This window comes from Callithrix jacchus, chromosome 1 (assembly GCF_049354715.1).
Source record: "Callithrix jacchus isolate 240 chromosome 1, calJac240_pri, whole genome shotgun sequence".
NCBI lineage: Eukaryota > Metazoa > Chordata > Mammalia > Primates > Cebidae > Callithrix > Callithrix jacchus.
Genome location: NC_133502.1, coordinates 139738601 through 139764662, shown reverse-complemented (window position 1 = coordinate 139764662; position 26062 = coordinate 139738601). Strand labels below are relative to the sequence as shown.

Sequence of the window (26062 nt, the reverse complement as noted above, 5' to 3'; positions counted from 1 at the left end):
TTACTACTTCAAGGCATTTTTGTTTTGTAGAGACGGGGTGGTCTTAGTATGTTGCCCAGGCTGGTCTCGAACGCCTGGGCTTACACAATCCTCCTGTCTCAGCCTCCCAAAGCAATGGGATTACAGGCTTGAGCCACTGTGCCCAGGCTCAAGGCATGATTTTTTATTTTTTTTTATTTAGAAGATTTAAAAATATTTACAAAATAGTAAACAAGAGACTATAAGCCCCCATTTACCTATGAGATAGCTTCAACAGTTGCCAACTCATTTCTAGTCTTTTGTTTTGTTTTGTTTTGAGACACAGTCTTGCTCTATCGCCAGGCTAGAGTGCAGTGGCGCAATCTAGCTCTCACTCTTTCTGCCAGGCACCCCCTTGCACAGTGTTTCCCTTATCTAATATGTGTTGGTTTAGAATCTCACTGCAACCTCCGCCTCCTGGATTCAAGCAGTTCTTCCGCCTCAGCCTCCCGAGTAGCTGGAACCACAGGCACATGCCACCATGCCCGGCTATTTTTTGTATTTTTAGTAGAGGGGGGTTTCACCATGTTGGCCAGGATGGTCTCGATCTCTTGACCTCGTGATCTGCCTCTCTCGGCCTCCCAAAGTGCTGGGATTACAGGCGTGAGCCACTGCGCCCGGCCTCTAGTCTTATTTCTCTGTGCCTTCTTCCTCCTTTCTCATTCAGAAGTAAACTTCAGGCCTCATACCCTTTCATCTATAAATATTTCATAAGATAACTCTAAAAGATTAGAACTTCCTTTCAAAAATATAACCACAAATCATCATATATAAAAAATTAACGACAGTTCCTTAATATATCGAGGTAGTGTTTAAATTTCCCTGTTTCTTTTAATCTATGGATTCTCCTCTCTCTCCTTTCTCTCAATATATTTTTTAAGAAACCGAGTCACTTATATGAACTTCCTACAATTTAGATTTATCTCCATATTTCATTTTGCTGTTGTATAAGGAGTTCCTCTGTTACTAAATGACTAGCTAGATCCAGAAACTTGGTCAGATTTAGGTTCAATTTTTGTTTGGCAAGGCTTCTTCACAGGCAGTGAGGCAGCATTCCACCAGGAGGCGCAGTTGCTCCCTTTTTGAGCTGTTTGCAGATACTAATGTATAATCACTGCACTGATTTATTAACAAACTGTTAGTTGCAAAATGCTGATATTCTAACTCTGCCATCTCCACAGAGATGGAGCTTTTTAATTTATCTTTGAGGAAATTTCGCCTCATGAATCATTTTGTTACTTTAAGATGCAATTTCTATGGAGCGCCTAGAAAAAGTCTTGATTTTTTTCCTTACCAGTTTTCAAAATGAGTTGGTTCTTCTGAAGAATAGAGAGAAAAAACAAATTCAGTTTCTCTCACAACCCACTTCTGACACCAGAAGTAGGAATGCTCTCCTCCCCTCCCCACTACCTCCCTACCTCAAGCAAGCAATCAATTCTGCAGGAGACACCAGCTGGGTGTCCTCTAATTCAATTCAATTCTGACACTATCTACCTGAAAGATAGTGTTATAGGACAGAGAAATATGTTACAGGAAAGGGGTCCCCATCCAGACCCCAAGAGAGGGTTCCTGGATCTCACGCAAGAAAGAATTCAGGGCAAGTTCGCAGGGCAAAGTGAAAGCAAGTTTATTAAGCAAGTAAAGGAATAAAAGCATGGCTACTCCATAGACAGAACAGCCCCGAGGGCAGCTGGTTGCCCATTTTTATGGTTATTTCTTGATGATATGCTAAACAAGGGGTGGATTATTCGTGCCTCCCCTTTTTAGACCATATAGGGTAACTTCCTAACGTTGCCATGGTATTTGTAAACTGTCATGGTGTTGGTGGGAGTGCAGACCACCAGAGGTCACTCTCGTTGCCATTTTTGTTTTGGTGGGTTTTGGCCGGCTTCTTCACTGCAAACTGTTTTATCAACAAGGTCTTTATGACCTGTATTTTGTGCTGACCTCCTATCTCATCCCTTACTTAGAATGCCTTAACCTGGGAATGCAGCCCAGTAGATTTCAGCCTCATTTTACCCAGCTCCTATTTGAGAGGGAGTTGCTCTGGTTCACATGCCTCTGACAATAGCATCACAATAGCATCAGAACCCACAGGTTGAGGGCTCAGCCCCACAAGACTGCTCCCTACTTCCGATGCCAATCTGAAGTAATAAGTTGTCACCCATATTTCCGTCCAGTCGGCTATAAATTGGGGTTTCTATGACCGCCCTGCTCTGGCTCTATTAATTTGTTAGGACAATTCACAGAACACAAGGAAACACATTTTCTGACTTATTATTGTAAAAGATATTACAAAGGTTACAGATGAAGTCAGATGGAAGAGGTGCACACAGCAAGAAATGTGGGAAGGGGCATGGAAACTCCATGCCCTCTCTGCCACCCTCCAGGAACTTCCATATGTTCAGCTATCCAGTCTTCGGATTTTTATGGAAGCTTCATTACACAGGCATTACTGATTACCTCATTGGCCATTGGTAATCAACTCAACCTTCAGCCCCTCTCCCCTCACCGAAAGTTGAGGGGGTGGGGGTGAAAGTCCCAACCCTCTAATCATGCCTTTAGTCTTTCTGGTGACCTATTCCCATCCGGAGGCTACCCAGGGATAGCCAGCCATAAATTATTAGCATACAAAAAGACACATCACTTTGGAGATTCCAAGGATTTTGGAAGTTGTGTGCTAGGAAATGGGAAGAGACCAAATATATATTTCACAATATCAGTTACATCATCCAAAAGTGATAAATGAGGTTTTAAAAAATCATTATGAATTCATGTATGTGAACATAGTAGATATTTTTCTATCCAGTTAAGTTAATGAACTTGTTGATGTTCAAATTTTCCCATCTTTGACAGTGGGAACCAATTTAAGGTGGCTCCCAAATCCTTTTGACATGACCCTACTGGCCTTTAGAATTTCCGTGCTTTCTGACATGATAGGCTTTCTTTACATTTCCTAATCCAATCTGGGACTGGGGTTAACCATTTTTTCAAGGCAGGGGTTCTCAAAGTTTGACCCAGGAGCTCCTGAGATTCCCTGCGATCCTTTTATAGGGTCCGTGATATCAAGATTATTTTCTTTTTTTTTGTTTTTGAGACGGAGTTTCGCTCTTGTTACCCAGGCTGGAGTGCAATGGCGCAATCTCGGCTCACCACAACTTCTGCCTCCTGGGTTCAGGCAATTCTCCTGCCTCAGCCTCTTGAGTAGCTAGGATTATAGGCACGTGCCACCATGCCCAGCTAATTTTTTGTATTTTTAGTGGAGACGGGGTTTCACCATGTTGACCAGGACGGTGTCGATCTCTCGTGATCCACCTGCCTTGGCCTCCCAAAGTGCTTGGGATTACAGGCTTGAGCCACCGCGCCCGGCCAAGATTATTTTCATAATAATAGTCATCACTCAGTATCCACACCCCCAAGGATGCTGAGGGTTCCAGGACCCCTCTCAGGTACCCATATCCACAGATGCTCATCTCCCTTGTTAAAAGTAAAACTGTAGACAAACTAAATTTAACAGAGTTTAATTGATCAAGGAGAAAGCAATTCACAAATTGGGTAGCCCTCAGAATCACAGCAAATTCAGGGAGTTATCACTACACAGTTGGAGAGATTTTAAGAATAGGAAAAGGGGCCGGGGTAGGTGGCTCATGCCTGTAATCCCAGCACTTTTTGGGAGGCAGAGGCAGGTGGATAACCTGAGGTCAGGAGTTTGAGACCAGCCTGACCAATGTGGAGAAACCCCGGCTCTACTAAAAATACAAAATTAGCTGGGCATGGTGGCACATGCTTATAATCTCAGCTACTCAGGAGGCTGAGGCAGGAGAATTGCTTGAAGTGGAGGTTGTGGTGAGCTGAGACAACACCATTGTACTCCAGCCTGGGCAACAAGAGGGAAACTCTGTCTCAAAAACAAACAACAACAACAAAAAAACAGAAATGAGGTACAGAAACAGCCAGATTGGTTATAGCTTGGCTTTTGCCTTATTTTACCCAGGTTTGGACAGTTGTCCACCTGTGAGTGGTTGAAGTATGGCTGCAGTGATTGACTGAGATTCAGCTATTGTTACATAAGTATGTCTCCATTAGATTTTTCTATTTGCTTATCTATTAAGTTAGGTTGCAATTCCTAAGTAAGAACTCAAGTATGAAAGTATGGGACTTTCTCAGGCCAGATTTTGTTTGGTTTAGAAGCCTTATATAAAACGGGGTAGTATTTGCATATAACCTATGCACATCCTCACATATACTTTAAGTCAGATCTAGGTTATGTAACTGGGTACCCTGGTTTTTCTAAGAAAAAGAGAATGAGTTACTATTATTTTTTATTATTTTTCTTCTTTTCTCCTCTCTGTTTTCCCCTGTTCTCCACTTCGTACTAGCCCTTTTGAAATGCAGTTATTATCTTTTACCTCCCCTTCACGACACTCCCTACAGAGCCATCTATGTACTTAAAAGCTCCAGAGCAAACTCACCCACCAGGAGATTGCCTTGAGAGGTAGCAGTAGATTTACATCCCAAAGTACACCTGATGAAAAACCCTCTCCCGCCGGGAAAGTTTTTGGCCATTTTTATAACTTATTTCTGTCTGTACAGATGCAAACTTGACTGCATAGTAGATAAGGTGCCAAGCTAGCATGTGGACTTCCCACCTGTTTGCTTTCTCCTGTCTTTCGAAAGTACTCACTTTCTGCTCCAAAAGTGAAGCAGTATCTTTGAGGCTGGAAGCCCATACCTCTCCCCCTAAGCTAGCTTTGGAATATAGTCACTTTCTTTATACCAGATTTCTCTCTTGTTAACTGAACTCTGCAAGTGTTGAGTAACTAAACCTGTGTTTCAGTTACAATTACTTATAATACCTAATACAATGTCAATGCTCTGTCAATAGTTGTTATGCTGTATTGTTTAAAATTCATACCACTTTTTTTTTTTTTCCTGAATAGTTTCTGTCTGTGGTTGGCTGAATATGTAATTGTGGAACCCACAGATAAAGAGGATTGACTATTTGCCCTTTTTATTTTACCCTTATAAAATCTCATCCTCGAGTTCATGTCCTTTGTAGGGACATGGATGAATCTGGAAACCATCATTCTCAGCAAACTGACACAAGAACAGAAAACCAAACAATGCATGTTCTCACTCATAGGTGGGTGTTGAACAATGAGAATACATGGACACGGGGAGGGGAACACTACACACTGGGGTCTGTTGGGGGTGGAGGGGCTAGGGAAGGGGTAGTTGGAGGTGGGGAGGCTGGGGAGGGATAACATTGGGAGAAATGCCTAATGTAGGTGTGTGGGGGGGGAAGGGATGGAGGCAGCAGACCACCATGGCATGTGTGTACCTATGCAACAATCCTGCAAGATCTGCACATGTACTCCATACTAGCTTCATGCACTTAGGCCCCAGCAGAGCAGACCAGACCAGACCAAACCAGAATGGAGTCGTTTGTGCTAAGTACCACATAATCAAACAGAACTTTGAAATAGGCCAGTTTTCCAAAACCAGGAAATTCCTCTAAACCTGAGTCAGTGAAATAAGGAAGTCCCTTCTGCTTTAACCCTAAAAGTAACTTTGAAACAATGAATCCACTTTTTGTTCTGTTTCTGCTTTCTTCAGCCCTTTTGCCAATAAACCGACCGTGGCTGCTCAGCTGATCAGAACACTCATTCTACTCTATAGAATGAAGTGTTTTCTGATTCTAGAATCACAAATGAGTCAATTCAGATCTTTAAACTAATACATTGTAATGATGTCTTTTGACTGTTGTACTTTATTCAAGCAGTCCTTTATTTAGGAATTTGGGGGTAATTTCCAATATTTTGCTATTATGAATCGTGTTGACTAATCGTGCATGCCCTTTGATATTTTCACCACATATAGTTTTGGGTGAAAGCATGAACGCATCTATGCATTGTTGCTAGATATTAAGCTACTCTTTACACTGTTGCTGTACAAATGGAGGGACAGATGAGACAGCTGCCCAGGGGCACTTTAGCAGTTACCGGCACAGCTGGGATTTGAACTTGGATGAAACTATTTTCATACACTCTCTAGGTCATTCCAAGGTGGGAGAGGCAAGCGAACAATTTTGTATCTGGCCAGCATATTCACTGAAACACATATGCTTATCCTTCCTGCTCCCAGCATACAAATTCTTCCTGAACAAAACCTACAGTCCTCTTATTTAGCATACTTTCGTCTAATATTGCCACTTTTCCCAGACCCCACAACTAAGAGTAGTCTGCGTCCCCACAGGCTCGTAATCCAGGCGGGTAAAGCGGAGGTAGCCGGAGAGGAAATTGGAGGTGGAAAGCTTTGCGCATGCCAGGACACGGCTCTTCTCGCGAGGAATCTGGGCCCCCTGCAAAGGCAGGACCAGGATGTGACGTAATAACCGCGCGCTGCCCCCAGCGGTGCCCTCAAGGTCGCTTTGCAGAGCTGGAGAGCGCTTAAGTAAGGAGGCCCTAGTTTGAGGGCGCTCTGTGTCCTTTTGCCTTAATACCAGCGGCGACATGTCGGGGTACACTCCGGATGAGAAACTGCGGCAGCAGCAGCTGCGAGCGCTGAGAAGGCAATGGCTAAAGGACCAGGAGCTGAGCCCTCGGGAGCCGGTGCTGCCCCCAGAGGCGACGTGGCCTATGGACAGATTCTGGGATAAGTTTTTGGCAAATAAGTCCCCTTGGAGGAACATGGTGAGTGGTGAGTGGTGATCCTTCCCAACGCATCCCACCGCGGCCGGTAGCCTGGACACTGGACGTACGCTCCCTGTAGCCCCACTGATAACGTTCCGTGATTGGTGACACTGGCCTGTCCCGAGAGTCCTCCTGGAGTCTCGGGAGGCAGGAGTCCAGGAATATGTATGGCTTTGAGAGAATCATGCCTTTTACCATCAAGTACAGTGAGACGGAGGCGAATCTTAATACTTAGGTTTTCCAGGACGCTGCACGTTTGATTTTCTTGACTGTAGAAATCTTTTCCCAGAATTAATAGTCAAGGACTGGCTGCAATTAAAATTCTGTGATTTTACTATTTGAGGACACTTGTCTAACTTTTAAGTGTGAGGTTCTAGAGACCAGGTAACACAGCATCCAACTACCAGAGGGCACAACTAGCCGCTTGCTGGTAGTACAGCTCCATGTGATCAACATAAAAGACAGGGTCTTGTTGGTATGCCTAGTGAGCTACGTTGAAGAGCTACATTTATAAACTACCACACTGTACTTTTAACACAGTGTTTCATTGAAAAATGACATTTGGGTCTTTGAAGAAAATCACTCATTCAGAAGCTTTATTTTCAAGGCCTCTGGGTATTTTCTTGAGGTCTGTTATGGGTGATAAACACATCTCAGAATTGCTTTCAGTTACCTGCAAAGCTTACTGATAATAGTAGTAATAATAGTAACACTTGGGTGCTTGCTGTGTGCTTGGCACTCTACTGAGGGTTTTACATGTGTTACTTCATTTCTTTATTCCTGTAAGGTAGAAACTATTCCTAATCCTCACTTTAAATGTGAGGAAACTGAGACCTACAAAGATCCAGTGATTTGCCGGTGGTCAGGGAGCTAGGAATTGAAGGAGTTCATATTGAAATCAACATGTATCTATTTCTTACTGTGCTACAAATTCTAGTGCAACAGAATTGTTGAAAATTTTTCTGAAAAAGTGGTATTGGATACTTATTTATGGTGGTAAAATTCAACTCTTCTCCCACCCTTTGTATCCCAGACATTATCAGGATATTGTCAGTCACCGATTTAAAGCTGAAGTCCCATCCATCAGCGAGTGATCTAAGGAAGTAAATAAATAATCATGTGTTGAAATTCACCTTACCTTACTTTGAGTTAATTTGTTACTTTATAATCATATCGGTTATAATTCTTAGACTCTGGATTACCCCTTCCTTGAATGGATAGGTGTGTTTTAATCAAATTGGAGGACATGGGAGAGTTCCATTTTTAGTTTGTTTTTTCTTTAAATAACGTTGCAGAAGGCATTTTGGAGTGAGCTCGAGGCACCCCATCTCAGTATGTAAAATGTCCTTTTTCCAGCATTGATGTCAAGGTTGTCTGCCTTATACCTAAAATAATGTGAGTGGCATTGATAGCTAAATCAGAGAGATGACTATACCTGAAATATTCTGTAGGTTTGATTTCTCTAGTTAAATACATTAAAATTATTCTTTTATTATTTTGCTATATTTTATATTTAACAAACTTATGATAAAGTTAGTTTTAGAAGTCTTTAAAAAAATCTATAAATGCCTTGCTATAGTCTTGCAAAATACTACTTATCTTAAGCTTTTTGGTTTGGATTTTGTAGGTATCTTCTGAAAAACTCTGCATTTACTAATAATATTTAAGTAGATGAAGTTAGCCACAGACTATAAGAAAATAGGTACCATTTAGAGATTTGTAAAATAATAATGACATTGTTACATCATTGATGCTTTTTGTTCTGCCATAAATATAAAATATGGGATATGTTTAGTTTGTGTATGTGTTTTTTTCCCCCCCAGGTCTATAAGGTATACCGAAAGAGTATGTTTATTTTTACTTGTGTACTTATTCCTGCCTGGATTGTTCATTATTACGTGAAATATCATGTGGCTGTAAGTATTCCTTTCAGAATTTATTTTCAATATTGTCCAAAATTATTTTCTTTGTGGGTATCTTACTCTGCTTAGTGGAAATAATCTGTCACTTGTAAACTGATTTTGATCTACTTTGAATTCCCTTAGGGAAGAGATTTAATGAAACAAGTAATTGAAAATAGTTTTTCAAAAATTGTGTCACTGTATTAGTTTACAACTTGAAATGGATTTCTCATAGGAATAGTATTTAAAAGATCAGGATGTAGTGACCTAATAATATTAGGGTAAATTCAGGTCATGAATAGGAAGGGAGAAAAGAATTTCTGCTCCTTTATAACAACCTATATCTGGTATGAGATAAAAATTCAAAATAGACAAAGCTTATCTTTGTCCATCCCATTTCTGTTTCCTTCATTTTATCTGATTCTTCACAACTTTATTTATTTAGAACTCAGGATGTCCAGATGCCTGAACTTTTTCACTGATAATAGATCTTGTATGGGCTGATTCAGCTGAGCCAGTTGTGGTTTTTAAAGGCTCAGTCTGGTGCAGGATGTTGGATCCCACGCAGAATGAGAAGGGCATGCATTTTGGGAAGTGGCATGGCAGAGTGAGCAGTGGTGGCTGTGTAGCATGGAATGTTGGAGCACAAAAGAGTGAGGAGGGCATTCATATACCAAATGAGGGGTGTTAGATCCTGAGTGGGTTGCAGGGGAGGAGGGTGAGCACATCTGTTTGGGGAACAACAGTGGCAACAGCCTAGTATAGGATATTGGAACCTGAGCAGAGGGAGGAGGATATCTGGAAGAAGGATGGCATGAGGCAGCTGACAACTCAGAGTAAGATGTCAGAACCTGCTGGGCGCAGTGGCTCACGCTTGTAATCCCAGCACTTTGGGAGGCCAAGGCGGGTGGATCACCTAAGGTTGGGAGTTTGAGACCAGCCTGACCAACATGGAGGAACTCCTGTCTCTACTGAAAATACAAAAATTAGCCAGCTGTTGTGGCATGTGCCTGTAATCCCAGCTACTTGGGAGGCTGAAGCAGGAGAAATGCTTGAACCTTGGAGGTGGAGGTTATGGTGAGCCGACATCATTGCCATTGCACTTCAGCCTGGGCAACAAGCGAAACTCTGTTTCAAAAAAAAAAAAAGTCAGAACCTGAATGAGGTGAGACAGGTGTATTCATGCTGGGGTGTGGTTGTGGTGACAGGAGATTGGTTATATATAGGGAGATTGGTTAAATACAGGCATACCTCAGAGATACTGTAGAATTGGTTCTAGACCACTGCAGTTCCAAAAGTATTCTTTAGTTATAGACCACCAAAGCAAGTTACACAAATTTTTTTGGTTTCCTAGTACATATAAAAGTTACATATACACTGTGCTGTAGTGTAAGTTTGTAATAGCATATGTGTAAAACAACAATGTATATGCCTTAATTTAAAAATACTTTATTGCTGGGCCAGGTGCAGTGGCTCCCACCTGTAGCCCTAGCACTTTGAGAGGCCAAGGTGAGAAGATAGCTTGAAGTCAGAAGTTCGGCCAGCCTGGGTAATGGCAGCTCCCACCTATAGCTCTAGCACTTTGGGAGGCCAAGGTAGGAAGATTGCTTGAGGCCAGAAGTTTGACCAGCCTGGGCAACATAGTGAGACTCCACGTCTACAAAAAAAAAAAAAAGCTGGATTTGGTGGTATACACCTGTAATCCCAGCTGCTCAAGAGACTGAGATGGAAAGATGGCTTGAGCCCAGGAGGTCGAGGCTGCAATAAACTGTGATTGCGCCACTGGATTCCGGCCTAGGTGCTGGAGTGATATCCTGTCTTAAAAAGAAAAAACCTTCATTGCTAAAAAATTCTAATGATCTTCTGAGCCTTCAGTGACTGTGTATAATCTTTTTGCTAGTGAAAAGTCTTTCTTCGATGTTGATAACTGCTGACTGATCAGGGTGATGGTTGTTGCAGGCTGGAGTGGCTGTGGCAATTTCTTAATACAAGACAATAGGCTGGGCACAGTAGCTCATGCCTGTAATCCCAGCACTTTGGGAGGCTGAGGCAGGTGGATCACAAGGTTAGGAGTTCAAGATCAGCTTGGCCAAGATGGTGAAACCCCCGTCTCTACTAAAAATACAAAAATTAGCCAGGCATAGTAGTGGGTGCCTGTAATCCAAGCTACTTGGGAAGCTGAGCAGGAGAATTGCTTGAACCCAGGAGGCGGAGGTTGTAGTGAGCCGAGATTGCACCAGTACACTCCAGCCTGGGAAGCAGAGTAAGACTCCGTCTCACAAAAGAAAGAATGTGTGTGTGTGTGTGTGTGTGTGTGTGTGTGGTTTGCCACACTGAGGTTTGCCACATCAGTTGACTCTTATTTTCATGAAAGATTTCTCTGTAGCCTGAGATGCTGTTTGATAGCATTTTACCCACAATAGAACTTTCAAAATTGGAGTCAGTCCTCTCAACCATGCTGCTGCTTTACAACTAAGTTTATGTAATATTTAAAATCCTTTGTTGCCATTTCAACAATGTTCATAGCATCTTTACCAGGAGCAGTTTCCATCTCAAGAAACTACTTTCTTTGCTCATCCAGAAGCAGCAGTTTCTCATCTATCAAGCTTTATCATGAGATTGAGGCACTTCAGTCACATCTTCAGGCTTGACTTCTAATTCTAGTTCTCTTGCTATATCAACCACATCGACAGTTTTCCCTCCACCCACAGAAGCCTTGAACCCCTCACGAGAGTTGAAATTAACTTCTTTCAAACTCTTGTTCATGTTAATAATTTGACTTCCTCCCATGAGTCATAAATCTTCTTAATGGCATATGGGATGGTAAATTCTTTCCCAGAAGATTTTCTATATACTTTGCCTAGATCCATCAGAGGAATTACTATTTTTTTTTCTTTTTGAGACAGGGCCTTTCTGTGTCACCTAGGCTGGAGTGTGATGGTGCCATCTTGGCTCACTGCAACCTCTGCTTCCTAGGTTCAAGCAGTTCTCCTGCCTCAGCCTAGCAAGTAGCTTTTGATATAAAATGAGAAACATTCAGCTCTTCCTTTTGCTTGAAGAGTTAGAGGTCACTGTAGTGTTATTAATTGGCCTAATTTCAGTATTGTTGTGTCTCAAGGAATAGGACAGTACAAGGAGAAGGAGAGAGGTGGGGAATGGCCGGTTGGTAGAACAGTCACAACACACAACATTTACTGATTAAATTCGCTATCTTATATGAGTGTGATTTGTGTTGCCTCCTAAAATTTATAGTAGTAACATCAAAAATCACTGAATGCAGATTACCATAACAAATAGTAATATAACAATAATGAAAAGGTTTGAGGCCAGGTGCAGTGGCTCACACCTGTAATCCCAGCCCTTTGGGAGACTGAGGTGGGCAGATCATGAGGTCAGGATTTCAAGACCAGCTTGGCCAACATGATGAAACCCCATCTCTACTAAAAATACAAAAATTAGCCAGGCATGGTGGTGCATGCCTGTAGTCCCAGCTCCTTGGGAGGCTGAGGCAGGAGAATCATTTGAACCTGGGAAAGGGTGGTTGCAATGAGGGATCACGCCACTGCACTCCAGCATGGGTGACAGAGTGAGATTCCATTTCCAAAAAAAACTGAAATATTAGGAGAATTACCAAAATATGACACAGAGTCATGAAGCAAACACATGTTTGAAAAATGGCACTGAGTTTCTGGGATCAGCGCCTGGCCTGTGCCAGCTTTGCAGATCCCATCTGGTGCAGACCCTTGTGGCCGGGGCAAGGAGGGGCCTAAGTAGCTGGCCAGCGGGTGCTGCCGCCTGCGGGTCCCAGATCCCTTGGGGACATCTGCATTGCTTCAGAAGCCCAAGACTGTGAAGTGGAAGTTCAGCGTGGCAGGCAGTAGCTTCTCAAAGGTACTGTGCAAGGGCTGCCTCTGGTTCCAGCTCCCTGAGCATGGCTCCCGGCTGTGCCTGCACAAGGATGGCACAGAGCTGACCAAAGTCTACTTTCCCAGCATCCCTGACAACTCTGAGCTGATGCTGCTCACCTTGGGCCAGGCCAGGCAAGGCTATGTGAGTGACATTGGGCGCTTCCTCAGTGCATTTCACGAGCCGCACGTGGGGTTCATCCAGGCCTCCGGGCAGCTGCTGTGTGATGAGCAGAGGCAGAGGTTGCTAGCCAACCTCCTGCACAACACGAGCCAGAATATCATGGCAGAGACCCTGGCTGAGGACCCGCTGTGGTTTGAAGGCTTAAAGTCCCAATTTCGGAATAAGTCTGGCTATCTGATATACAATTGTGAGAGCCGGATCCGAAGTTACCTGAGAGAGGTGAGCTCCTACTCCTCCAAGGTGGGTGCAGAGGCTAAGGAGGAATTCTTGTGAATCCTTGGCTCCATATGCCAGATACTCCAGTCTGAGCAGTACAACGGCAGCTACTTGGACAGCACTGGCACTACTCCGGTGTGCAGAGGCAAGGGCGGCGGCCGTCTCTGCGCACCGCAAGGTTGGTTCTCCTGCCAGGGCCCCTTCGACATGGACGTCTGCTTGTCGAGACACTCACATCAACCCCTATAGTAATAGGGAGAGCAGGATCCTCTTCAGCACCTGGAACCTGGATCACATAATAGAAAAAAGAATGTACCATCATTCCTACACTGGGGGAAGCAGTTAAGGAACAATACAGAAGAGAAGTGAACTGGGAATATTTTTATGGCCTGCTTTTTACCTCAGAGAACTTAAAATTAGTGTACATTGTCCTCCATAAGAAAACCACCCACAAGCTCAACTGTGACCATAACAGAATCTACAAACCCCAGACAAGGTTGAAGAGGAAGCAGCCTGTGTGAAAGCACCAGTGACACATACACACCATGTTCTTTTCTTTGTGTGAGGCCTGATAGGCATAATTTTAACAGGTGCCTTTTTATTTTTTTTGGTCACTCCAGTAGCTCCTGGGAAAAACCTTAAAAAATGTTTCCTGTATATCTGATTTCAGTACATTTCTGAATCTGTGTGTGTGTGTGTGTGTGTGTGTGTGTGTGTTTTGTAGACGGAGTTTCACTTTTGTTGCCCAGGCTGGAGTGTAGTGGCATGATCTTGGCTCACTGCAACCTCTGCCTCCTGGGTTCAAGTTATTCTCCTGCCTCAGTCTCCTGAGTAGCTGGGATTATAGGCATGCACACTATTCCCGGCTAATTTTTGTATTTTTAGTAGAGATGGAGTTTCGCCACGTCAGACTAGTCTAAAACTCCTGACCTCAGGTGATTCACCCGCCTCAGCTTCCCAAAGTTCTGGGATTACAGGTGTGAGCCACCACACTGGGCCTGAATCAATTTTTATACCTTCTGATAGCCCAACTTCCAGAGGACAGCTTTGGGGTGCTCACTGGATGTCTGTGAGTTCCTGGTCATACTGGTCATTAGGGATAAGAATTGTCTCTGAGCTGAGGAATTCTTCTGTTATTTGGTTTGCTCATGTAGTGTGGTCACCATACTAAAATGGTGTCATGGCTGAAGTTGGCCACTTTTGCTTGAGGGACAAGTTGTTTATGCCTCAGGTCGCTGCTGGTTCTTCATTTCCATGGCAAATGGGCAGCTCCATCCTTCTTGACTCTTTTTATATGCCCAAAAGAGAGGTGTCATGCTTTGGGGGTAAGATGTTTGTACTCCATAAAGAACATACGAGGACATTCACTGCTGATTTTTTTTTTTCTTTTTTTTGAGACAGGGTCTCACTCTCACCCAGGCTGGAGTGCAGTGGTGCAGTCTCGGCTCACTGCGACCTCTGCCTCCTGGGTTCAAGCGATTCTCCTGCCTCACCCTCCCAAGAAGCTGGGATTACAGGCACCCACAACCATGGCTGACTAATGTTTGTATTTTTTGTAGAGTCCAGGTTTCACTATGTTGGCCAGGCTGGTCTTGAACTCCTGACCTCAGGTGATCTGCCCACCTTGGCCTTTCAAAGTGCTGGGATTACAGGCATGAGCCACCACACCTGGCATACTGAAATGTTTATAACGGCAGGAAACCTCCCAATGTCTATGAGTAGGACCATCGCTATTATGTTGAACCACATGAAACTGCTGTTTTTCTAGGCCCAAGATGGTCAGCTATCATAATTTCATGATTCAACCTGATACATTTACGTAGTGCAAAACTATGTCACAGTTTCAAGCTTTTATGAAGAAAGTGTTTCTCTGTAGAAGCTGGAAGCTGTTCAGTGCACTGGAAGCTGAACCCTGCTCTGTTTATCAGAGTTACTGTCATCTCAGATAATATGGAGCTCATGTCAGCAGTGCAGGCAGCGGGTGCGCAGAGACAGTCTAGAAGGAAACATGCCAAACTGAACAGCAGTAATCCTGAGGGACACAGAGGTGGGACTGGATTACAGAGGGCCCATTTTCAAAAGCATGTATTTTATGATACTTGAATTTTTTGAAATGGGCATTTTATAACATGTTAAAATGTACCTTTAAAAAAGTCATTTGTAATATTTGAATTTTTACATTTGTTATATAATCAGGAAAAGCAATACGAATTTTCTAAAAATGAAAAATGGCACTGATAGGCTTGCTTGTCTTGTGATTGTTGCAGACCTTCTATTTATAAGAAAACACAATATATGTGAAGTGCAATAAAGCAAAGTGCAACATATGCCTGCAAGTACATATGTTGATGATGAAAGGACCCAAGATTCTCACTGTCAGAAAAGGGAGTTATGTATGTGAAAAGGAAGAAAAGCTTGTGGTGGTAGAGTGGAATTGGAGGTACTGGTGTGAACTCATGGTTTTCAAAATGTATTGATATACCTAGAAATAGATATGGATGTAAATGTGGATATGTGTGTCTGTCTGTCTGCGTGTGTAGACATATTCTCTAGCTCTGTCCACTGAGAGGGCCTAGAAACATTGCTACTCCTTAGCAATTAGCACGCTTAGAAGCCAGGTCTTATTTTCTAAATACAGTTATCCACTGAAAGGACCCAGAGCTCAGAGCAATGACTGACTCCAGGGCAGGAGGAAGGTATAAGATGAGCTTGGAACATATTATTGTGCCAGAAAGTAAAGACGTGCTGAAAGAATATTTTAAAAGGACACAGCTTGCAAGGACTCCTGCCAGGGCAATATGAGCATCAAAATAAATAATGATAGTAATAGATGGGAGTCAACTGAATAAAATGAAAATCCATGAGTGCAAACTAAGAAATAAGTGAATTAATAAATGGGTAGAAATGAAAGCTTTTTTTAAAGCAATAATTTGCTGAATGATAGAATTAGAAAAATAACAATTTGAGAATCATGGTAATATTTAATTCAGCTAAGGAACACAAAAGGATGCTAATATTAGGCACAGTGGTTCACACCTGTAATCTCTACACTTTGGGAAGCTGAAGTGGGAGGACTGCTTGAGGCCAAGAGTTTGAGATCAACCTGGGCAACATAGTAAGGCACCGTTCCTACCAAAAAAAAAAAAAAAAAAAAAAAGAGCCAAGAGAAGAGTAGTCCCACCCATTCAGGAGGCTGAAGCATGAGGATTGCTTGAGCCCAGGATGTGAAGCCTGCAATGAGCTACAATTGTGTTGCTTACTATACCCCACCCTGGGTAACAGAGTGAGACTCCTGTCTCAATAAAAAAAATGAAAAAAAAAAAAAAAAAACCGGATGCAGTGGCTCACAACTGTAATCCCAGCACTTTGGGAGGCCTACATGGGCAGATCACAAGGTGAAGAGATTGAGACCATCCTGGCCAATATGGTGAAAGCTTGTTTGTACTACTAATAAAAAAATTAGCTGGGCATGGTGGTGCGTGTCTATAGTCCCAGCTACTTGGGAGGCTGAGGCAGGAGAATCATTTGAACCTGGGAGGTAGAGGTCACAGTGAGCCAAGATCATACCACTGCACTCCAGCCTTGCAACAGAGCAAGACTCCATCTCAAAAATACAAAAAAATAATAAAGAGTATGCTAATATTTATTTTAAAATACTTATCCTCAAAATACTTGTTACAAAGGGAGAAAGGGTTATCTTTGTAGTAGAAAAATCTGGCAGACACCACCTTAGTCAAGAGATCTAAATTAACATTGATAATGGGACAAACTGAAGTTATGTGTTATACTTGATAGGCTGTAATAAAAAGAACACAGTATTAATTTTGTGATATGCCTGCCAGTGGTGCATAACCTGAATGTAATTTATTGATTAAATTCACATGAGGAAACAGGAGATAAACCCAAACTGAGGAGCTATTCTGCATCATTATTGGTGTTACACCTTCAGAAATGTCAAGATCATGAATGTTGAAGGAGGACTTTAAGATTGTTCTAGATTGAGGAAGAATCAAGAGATATGCCAACGAAATGCAATTCTTCATTAATAGGCATAATTTCATAATCTGTAAGAACAATGATGTTGGCAGTCAGAATTTTAAAGAGCCTAAACAATCACTGGAGAACTTATCACATAAGGGGATTTTTTTCTCATAAGTTCAAACAATTACTGAGACAATTGGGAAAATTTGGATTTTTTAGACCAGGTAGAGATAGTAATGTATAAGTGTAAATTTCCTTATCTTGATGGTTGTATTGTAATTATTTTTAAGAATGTTGTCTTTGTTTGTAGGAAGTACACTATAGTAATAAACGTTGGCAATTTACTATAAAGTGATTCAAGGAAAAAATTATTTTTTTCTTTCTTGCAGCTTTATGTAAGTTTAAAATTATTTCAGAATAAAAATGAGACAGAAGTTAAGGACTGCCTAACAAATTATAGATAATCCAATTGATGTTGGCTTTCTGTTAGCCTAGTGACAGAAGAGTGAAACAACCAAAATTTTGGGGGCTTTTCAGAACACCCCGCCCCCAACATGACTTTCTCTCTCTGATTGTGTTCTCTATTGATTATGCAGGCTCTTTAAAATTCTGATTGTTGACATCTTTGTTCTGTGTACTAAGCAGATTAAGCCCTTTGATTAACAAATATGGAGTGCCTAGTGTATCCTCTTCCATTATTGCTATAGAAAGAATATGCAAGGCCAATTCCAACCTCAAGGACTTTATAGTAAAGTTGGAAGTTAGGTATAATTTGGGAAAGAATCTTGAGGAGAAAAGTTAATTCCTGTTAGAAGCAAAGATACGGAGTCTGTAATGAACATGGCCATATGTACCCAAGACTGAGGAGCTGAAGAGAATGGAAGGTCTGTCGACTGGGTAGTCTGGGACCAATTTATGGAAGGTCTTGAAAGTTAGAAGTTGAACTGCATGTGATAGGCAATGGGAAGTTTTCCATTTTGTAGTGGGAGAGTGACTTGATGAATGTGATATATTGAGGAAAATGTAGATAAAACATTGGAATGTAGGGTGAATTGAAGGGAGCAAAGTTCTGACAGCAGGGCAGATCAGCTGGAGGCTGTTGCATTTTAGTAGATGTCAGTTGAGAATCTGGTTCAGGTGAAGAGAGCATGAATGAAAGAAAAAGCCAGAGACAGTTTTAAAGGAAGAAACTCCTGAAATTGGTGGTTGATTAGGTTGGGGATAAAACCAAAGTTCACAGTCATTTATGACTGTTATCTCTAGCCTTGGAAATAAGTAGGATATTTTTGGAAGGGAGGGTTTTGTGATGATGGAATAGAAGTGAATATTTTTGGAGAAGTCCAAGTGGATATGGCCTGTCTTATGCATTAAAAACATGAGATTATTTGTTCTAGGAGGAATTAGAGCTGGGTTAGAGGATATTCACATTGCAAACCAACACAAAGTCTTTCTGCAACCATTAAAAAAGGGCTAACAATTTATATCTTTAAGGGTCTGAGAACAGTTATATTTCTGTTGTTGATGGGCTTAAAAAAACTTTTTATGTTCATAAAAAGACTATTTCATTTCATTATAGGCTACTTCATTTCATTATACATCTGTTAAGTTTTCACTATTTTGGCATGTAAGATCCTAGAGAAGTAAATATATTACTTTCTGTCAGTGAAACATTCAAGAGTGATTTTTATGTGCAGAAAGAACTGGTTATAGTGACTAGAAATACAGATTAATATTCAGTTCCTTAGTTTCAAACATAAAAACATAATTTTTTCCTAATTCTTTAAATTCAGTTTTAAAATTCTGTTAAACTGTGCATCTAGTAAAATAAGAATAATCTCTTTTGTTTTTACTATATTTGGATTAAGTGAAGTTGAACTCTTCTAAAACAGTTCCATTTACAAATATAGCCAAATTCTCTTAATATTTTAAATTGCATTTATACATTTTATATGTACAATTTTATTTCAAAGTATAGGGTAAATTTATGATTCTAAGAAGTGATATTTTTCAACCTAAAATCACAAATCTAAATACATTATGCATTTTAACTAGAATCCTAAACCTTTTTGAACCTCTGTTAGATTATCTTATACATTACAAACTCTAACCAACAGAACATATGTAATGTCCCAATGTTTTCAGAACTTTTACAAGTTGACACATTCACTTATTTGTACTCTGGGTTTAACATACTTTATCATATCTAAATTTCATGACATTTTTCTGGGATTGAAAAGACACTTATCTTCCAGGAGAAGCAAATTTAACAAGCTGCAATTACTAGGTTGACAATTCAATACAGTAATATGGTTGTTTATCTGAGGGTTCACACTTTCAGGTGATTTTTCCTGAGCCATAGATGGATATATTTAGTTAAACGTTTTGCGTCAGTAGAGGTCCCAAAGCCACTCACTCACCTTAGTTTTTCTCTTGATTTGGGTAGGTAGAGGACTGCATATTCAGTAAGATTGTAACCAGTTTGCTGCAGCTCACTCCTTTGCTGCCTAATTGAATTCTGCATCTTTCAGATGACTTTTCAGTGTCTTTTTGCCTTTGGCACATAAAGACATTTTGAAGTCCTCACATTGTATTTTGAATTTTTCTCGTGTTTCAGTTCTCTGTGCCTTATATCATAAGGCATAATCTTTTAAATTTTGGGCAGTGGTGTCTTGTGCAGATGTATATGCATAAAAAGTGTATGTATTCAACAAATACTTATTTAGTACCTCCTGTGAGCAAGGCACTGTTTTAAACACAGGGATACAGCAGGGCACAGAGCAGATTGAGTCCCTTCCCTCCTGAAATGTTTAGAAACTGGTAATAAATACAAAGAGGTATATAATTTTTAGGAGAACAAGTCTATAGAAGAAAAGTTAAGCAGGGTAAAAAACTAGAGAATGATAGGGCCTGCTATTTTAATTAGGCCTCTCTCAAGAAGTGATCTTTGAAGACAAACATAAATGAAATGAGGATACGGGCCAAGAAGTATTTAGGAGAAGAGCATTTCAGATAGAGGAATTATGAAGTAAAAAGGCCTTGAGGCACAAGTAGTCTTGACCGAATTGGACTCCTAGCAAGGGAGCCACTGTGGCTGTCGTAAATGAGTGAGGGAGAAAAGACTGGCTTTTTCTCTAAGAATGATGAAACTTTGAGCAGAGTGACATATCTTAAAAGAATCAGTGTACTCTGCCTGAAGTGTGGAGAATAGACTGTTTTCATTTGCATAGGAGGGCACCAGGGGAAGCAGGGAGGCTAGTAGGCTAGTAGGTGCTGTTGTGGTATTTGAGATGAAAATATGATAGAGCCTTGGACAAGGGTGGTGATGAGAGCCAATTGCATTCGGGATATATTCTCTAGGTAGAATCAATAGGCTCTGCTGAGGAGTAAAGGTTTCTGGCTTTCGTAACTGAGGAAATAAAAGTGCCATTTACTGAGATGGGGCATATGGGGAGGAACAGTTTGGGGCTGGGAGACATTAAGTGTTGGACCTGGTTAAGTTCGAGATGCCTGTTTGATAGTCAAGTAGAGATGTTGAGTAAACAGTTGGATATGTGAGTCTGGAGTTCTGTGAAAGTTTGGAGCTTAAGTTAAAATTTGGGGTATGACCTACTTCTTACTTTCCGAAGAAACTCTTAACACTATAATTAACACAGAGTTAACTTTTATTACAGACAAAACCATATGCCATCGTTCAGTCGAAGCCCAGAATATTCCCAGTAAGTAAACTTCTGATTTTGCTTTTGTTCATTATTTTTCTCTCTCCTTTTCCTCCCCTTCCAAGCAATCATTAGATTAAAATATTCTTTTCTTCTCACTATCAGCTTAAGTGCCTGTTTTGCATATTCTTGTAAAAAAGAAAGAAAGAAAGAAATAGCTGAGGGAGCAATTATAATTGAAATGGGAAGTGAGCACATTTATTTTCAACCTGGCTGTAAAACTTGTTTTGTGACCTTGATTTCCTAAAGGGAGTTGAAAGTACCAGCAGTTTTTCACTGTGTCCTGTTTCATGTTGGGTAAAGAACTTAGGGCATGAGCCTAAGCAAACATCCATGCATGGTGACAGCAACTGAATTTCTTTTATTACTTCCAAACTCTCATGTCCTATGGCTTTGTACCTCATTTTCAAGATTTGACCTTACGTTCTCCATCTGTGAATTTAACATCCACTAAATGTATATTAAATTTAAATTTTAAACTATGAGTGTGTGAGCCATAGTACTAATTTAAAATGAGTTATTTTAGCATTAAAAGATGACTCAGTAGTCAGTTGGTATTTTTACTGTTGGTGAGGTTACGTTTAGCATAGTAGAATACATGTTATGTTCTTGTCTATTTCTAGTCACAGATAATGAATGAACTATTGTAACTCAAAATTCCGTAATTTAAATAACAAAACTTAGTGTCACTCTTGCTTTAATCAAATGACTTAGTCACAGTAATCATTATCTGTTGCAACAAGGGAATTTTAGGAAGGGCCACCAAAACTGGCCAACTGTCCCAGGTGGAACTGTGCTTTAAGAAATAAGAGGGGGTATCCAGGTGTGATGGCTCATGCATGTAATCCCAGCACTGTGGGAAGCTGAGGTGGGTGGATCACTTGAGGTTGGGAGTTTGAGACCAGCCTGGCCAACATGGTGAAACCCCGTCTCTACTAAAAAGAAAATACAAAAATTAGCCGGGTGTGGTGGTACATGCCTGTAATCCCAGCTACTTGGAGGATGAGGCACAAGAATCACTTGAACCTGAAAAGCTGAGGTTGCAGTGAGCTGAGATTGCACCACTACACTCCAGCCTGGGTCACAGAGTGAGTCTGTCTCAGAAAAAAGAAAAGAAGTGGGGGGCAAGGCGCAGTGGGCTCACGCCTATAATCTCAGCACTTTAGGAGGTGGAGGCAGGTGGATCACTTGAGGCCGGGATTTTGAGACCAGCCTGGCCAACATGGTGAAACTTCATCTCTACTATTGATAAAAATAAAAAATTACCTGGGCATGGTGGTGCATACCTGTAATCCCAGCAACTGGGGAGGGTGAAGCACAAGAATCGCTTGAACCTGGGAGGCAGAGGTTGCAGTGAGCTGAGATTGTACCACTGCCCTCCAGCCTGGGTGACAGAGCACTCTGTCTCAAAAAAAAAAAAAAAAAAAAGCAGGGGATTTCTCCTTTTGTTTTATTGCATAACATTGATGTGTATTACAGCCTAGGTAGTCTAGGAAATTATCTTGCTGGTTTCACCAGCTGGGAAATTTACATTTGTTTAGTCTTCTATTTATTCAATTTAAATGTTTATTTTTTATTTATTTTGCCATTGCTGTTCAAAGGAAAAGGAGAGCACTATTCAGAAGACCATATCAGGCATCCTGTAACATTTCTTACGTTTCTATATTTTTTGTCACTGTGGTTCTTTCCTGTTTCTGTGCCATGACCCCTTTGAGGAACTGAAGAATGGTCATTGTATATATGTTTAGAATAGAATAGGTAATAAAAAAAACTTCCAAATCTCAATGGCCTAACAAAACAAAGGTTTGTTTCTTGTTGACATCACAGACTCTGCGGATGAGGTGATCCTCCTGAATTTATAGCCATGCCTTGTGAATATGAGGTTCCAAGATCATGATGGAAAGAGAGGGCAGGGCATCTCAGGGATGATTTTTAGTGTCTAAGCTTGGAAGTAGCTTACATTACTTCTGCTCAAATTCTGTTGGCCAGAATTCATTCTAATATTCCCAAATACTATCTGTGTGTTCTTTCCTTTTCCCAGACTCCTGTTCATGAAGGTTCTGCTACATTCCATCCTTCTAGTCACCAAACAGCTCTTTGCTTCTTTCTCTACACATGCATAACACACTTAGTCACTCTACTTAGGGAGAAATCCAAAAGTCCCATTCTATCACTGCAGCTGGCCCCAAATCCATGATCTCCAGATGATGTACAATAGTATGTCAGGTTTAGATATGACTTCTGTTGATCTCAGGATCAGTGAACTAAGAAGGCAAGTTAACTGTATCCTTGTCCTCCAACCACATCCATTGTTCAGTGGTAGAATTTACACAGCATAGTAGTCACTGGTTCTTGGCAATTCTTTTTTTTTTTGAGACAGAGTTTCGCTGTTGTTACCCAGGCTGGAGAGTGCAATGGCATGATCTATGATCTCGGCTCACTGCAGCCTCCACCTCCTGGGTTCAAGCAATTCTCCTGCCTCAGCCTCCCGAGTAGCTGGGACTACAGGCGCGCACCACCATGCCCAGCTAATTTTTGTATTTTTAGTAGAGATGGGGTTTCACCATGTTGACCAGGATGGTCTCGATCTCTTGACCTCGTGATCCACCTGCCTTGGCCTCCCAAAGTGCTGGGATTATAGGCGTGAGCCACTGCGCCCGGCCTAGTTCTTGGCAATTCTAAAATTTTACTCCTAACCCCTGTGTATGGGAAGTTACTTGAATGGGCACTGATTTTGTTTTCTGGAAAGAACACCTTTGTCTATAGTTTTTCCTGGTTGCTGGCTCTGTCCAGGGGGTTTGTTCTTTTCATTATCGATGTTGACCACATCTAAATGGTAGTGGGAAGCATGCCCTCCTTAGGGGTTGGATGGGCTTCAAAATCTGCCACCTGCTTGCAGGAGGTTGAATGCCAAACGCTGTTTTAATTTCAAACATTCTGGCAGGATTTTGTAAACTCTGTGTTTGGTTTCTTTGTCCATTCATTTTCCTCAACATTTGCAGGAATGCAAAGAAAAATATTTGGTAGGCATCTAATGTGTTTACTTCTAGTCATTTTCTCATTCCAGTATCTGTTCTTCCTATACATAGTTACCAACTTCTCTCATTTTTTTTGTTCTCATGCATCTGCCTCTCTCACCTCAGTGGGAGCTGTGTGGAGGCCATCTGAGGCAGACTGGTTCAAAGGCTGCCTTCACTTTAATCTGATCTTTGCCATAGGGCTGCATCCCTCTGTTTGAGTTTTATTGGGCTTCTGTTGCTCAGAATCTCTCGTGTTAATTTATTGTTTAGGAAGTCTGAAATAGTCTGATTTTTCAATACTACAAGGTCCTCATTTTTTATTTTTATTTATTTTTTGGGAGTAGGGTCCTACTCTTGCCCCGGCTGGTTTTGAACTCTGGACCTCAAGCAATCATCCTGCCTTGGACTCCCAAAGTGCTGGGATTACAGGCATGAGCCACCATGACTGGCCTGAATTTTTAGATTCTGTACGTTAAATTTTTTTTTGTTCAGGAACAGAAAGTCTAGTGTGGACCAAAGGTGTTCTCTCTTCCTCCTGTTTTTTTATGTCTCCTCTCAAATCAGCCACTTTTTCCCTGAGCTCATGCTTCTAAAAGTACACTCCCAAGGCAGCCAATAGTATCTGAATACATACTGTAACTTTTTTCCAGCTACTTCTCCTAGAACCTCAAGTTCATCAGGCAGTCTGCTTCCAAGTTATAGGAGGTATTTTGCTAAATATCTGCAAACTGCCGTTTGTTTCCATCTTTTAGCCTCCAGTGCCTTTATCTTCGATACCAGACTGCTAAGCCAGTGCCCTACAGCTTGATTTGTGTTTTTGTTGTTTTTTTTTTTTTGGTTTTTTTTTTTTTTTTTGAGACGGAGTCTCATACTGTTGCCCAGGCTATAGTGTAGTGGCCTGATCTCGGCTCACTGCAATCTCCGCCTCCTGGGTTCAAGCAATTTCCTGCCTCAGCCTCCTGAGTAGCTGGGACTATAGGTGTGTGCCACCATGCCCAGCCAATTTTTTGTATTTTTAGTAGAGATGGGGTTTCACCATATTGGCTGGGATGGTCTCGATCTCCTGACCTTGTGATATGCCCGTCTCAGCCTTCAAAGTGCTGGGATTACAGGCGTGAGCCAATTCGGCCAGCATAACTTGATTTTTATTACAGCTGCATTAGTGCCACTTCAAGGCACTAATTTCTGTTAGGATAATGATAGCTGTGGTAACAAATTATTGCCCAAATGTATAATGGCTTAAACATAATACTTTTTTTTTTTCATTGTATTATAATCCTGAGCAGTATCAGGTCAGGGAAAGGCAGGAATTGGGGTAGGGTTGGGGAAGATTCTACTCTATGCAGTCATTCAGGCACTGGCAGGCTGACAGAATCTGTTATCTTAAACACAGGGCTGAAACTGAAGCTGAATAATCTGTCTAAAACTATGCAGCTTGTCAGTGGAGGTTCTAAGATTCTCACTACTTGGTCTGGCTTCAAACCCATGCCTTTTTGCTCACACACTATTATCTAGGATTGAAAGACCTGGACCAGTTGCCCAGCCAAAGTTTGTATTCTGTATTCAATATGTAAGCCAATTAGAAAACTGGTAATTGCTTAACACATATTCAGTTTCTGGGAGTGCATTTCCTCTTTTATCTGGAACTCCACGTTTCCTTGCAACTTCTTTCTAGGGCCTCCATTTCTTGGGGCCATACAAAAATAAAAGATTATCCCTTTATCACTTGGAGAACACAATTTTCATTCCTTTTCTGGTTATTTTGTTTCTAAGTGAAGATTTCCCTATGATTTCACTGTACCTTAAGATGTGTTGAATACTGGTTGTTCAGATTTAGACAGCTTCTACTTTGTCTGGGGTCCTTTTAAAGAGAATGCCAGAACTCAACTACATTTTCCATGTGAAGTCTGATGAACATGGAACAGAACTATCACCTCTGTAGACTTAAGATTTTCTACTAACTGTATCTTTGTTTCTCTAGGGTGATACAATTGTGGAGACCGGAGAAGTAATTCCACCAATGAAAGAATTTCCTGATCAACATCATTAAAGATTATGTAAAAATTTAAAAGGCTTATGAGCCTAAGTTTGTTCCTACATTACCGTATTTACTGAATTATCTGGAAGAGTGACTTAATAAAGTTTAATCTCAGAAATTGTCATACCTCTTTTCAAGCACTGTACAATTTGAGACTGAGTAATTTAACAATAAATAAAAACTAAACATGCTAAACAAATTCGAGAGACCACTTACTTTTTGTGGCCATTCTCAACTTGGAAAACAGGATATGGAAAAGTATTTAGTTACATGTTAGGTTTTTTCCTTACATAGTACTTACTCTAATTTGGTATCAGGGTATATGCAGCAGAGTGAAATATCGCAATAAACAAATATAAGAGCAGAAAGTCCAGCACTTTTGTTTTAAATA

At 41.2% G+C, this 26062-nt stretch overlaps 1 protein-coding gene and 2 pseudogenes across 3 annotated transcripts; 2 read left to right on the top strand and 1 right to left on the bottom strand.

The window, feature by feature from the left end:
- Positions 1-6410: 6410 nt before the first annotated feature.
- Positions 6411-25870, top strand: NDUFB6 (NADH:ubiquinone oxidoreductase subunit B6). 2 transcript variants are annotated; one of them, XM_002743000.6, is made up of 4 exons: positions 6411-6710; positions 8534-8626; positions 20569-20613; positions 25615-25870. In XM_002743000.6, the coding sequence occupies exons 1-4, from the start codon at positions 6531-6533 to the stop codon at positions 25681-25683; spliced, it is 387 nt and encodes a 128-aa protein (XP_002743046.1). In that variant the 5' UTR covers positions 6411-6530; the 3' UTR covers positions 25684-25870. The 2 variants fall into 2 exon arrangements, with proteins under 2 accessions (XP_002743046.1, XP_008996422.1); XM_008998174.5 differs by lacking the exon at positions 25615-25870 and having other exon boundaries at positions 20569-20756.
- Positions 10229-12606, bottom strand: LOC144579709 (protein GVQW1-like; annotated as a pseudogene). The gene is made up of 2 exons (XR_013527946.1): positions 12596-12606; positions 10229-12559 (listed from the first exon to the last, which is right to left on the bottom strand). The product of XR_013527946.1 is annotated as a protein GVQW1-like (transcript).
- Positions 12480-13574, top strand: LOC144582252 (DNA fragmentation factor subunit beta pseudogene; annotated as a pseudogene).
- Positions 25871-26062: the final 192 nt, after the last annotated feature.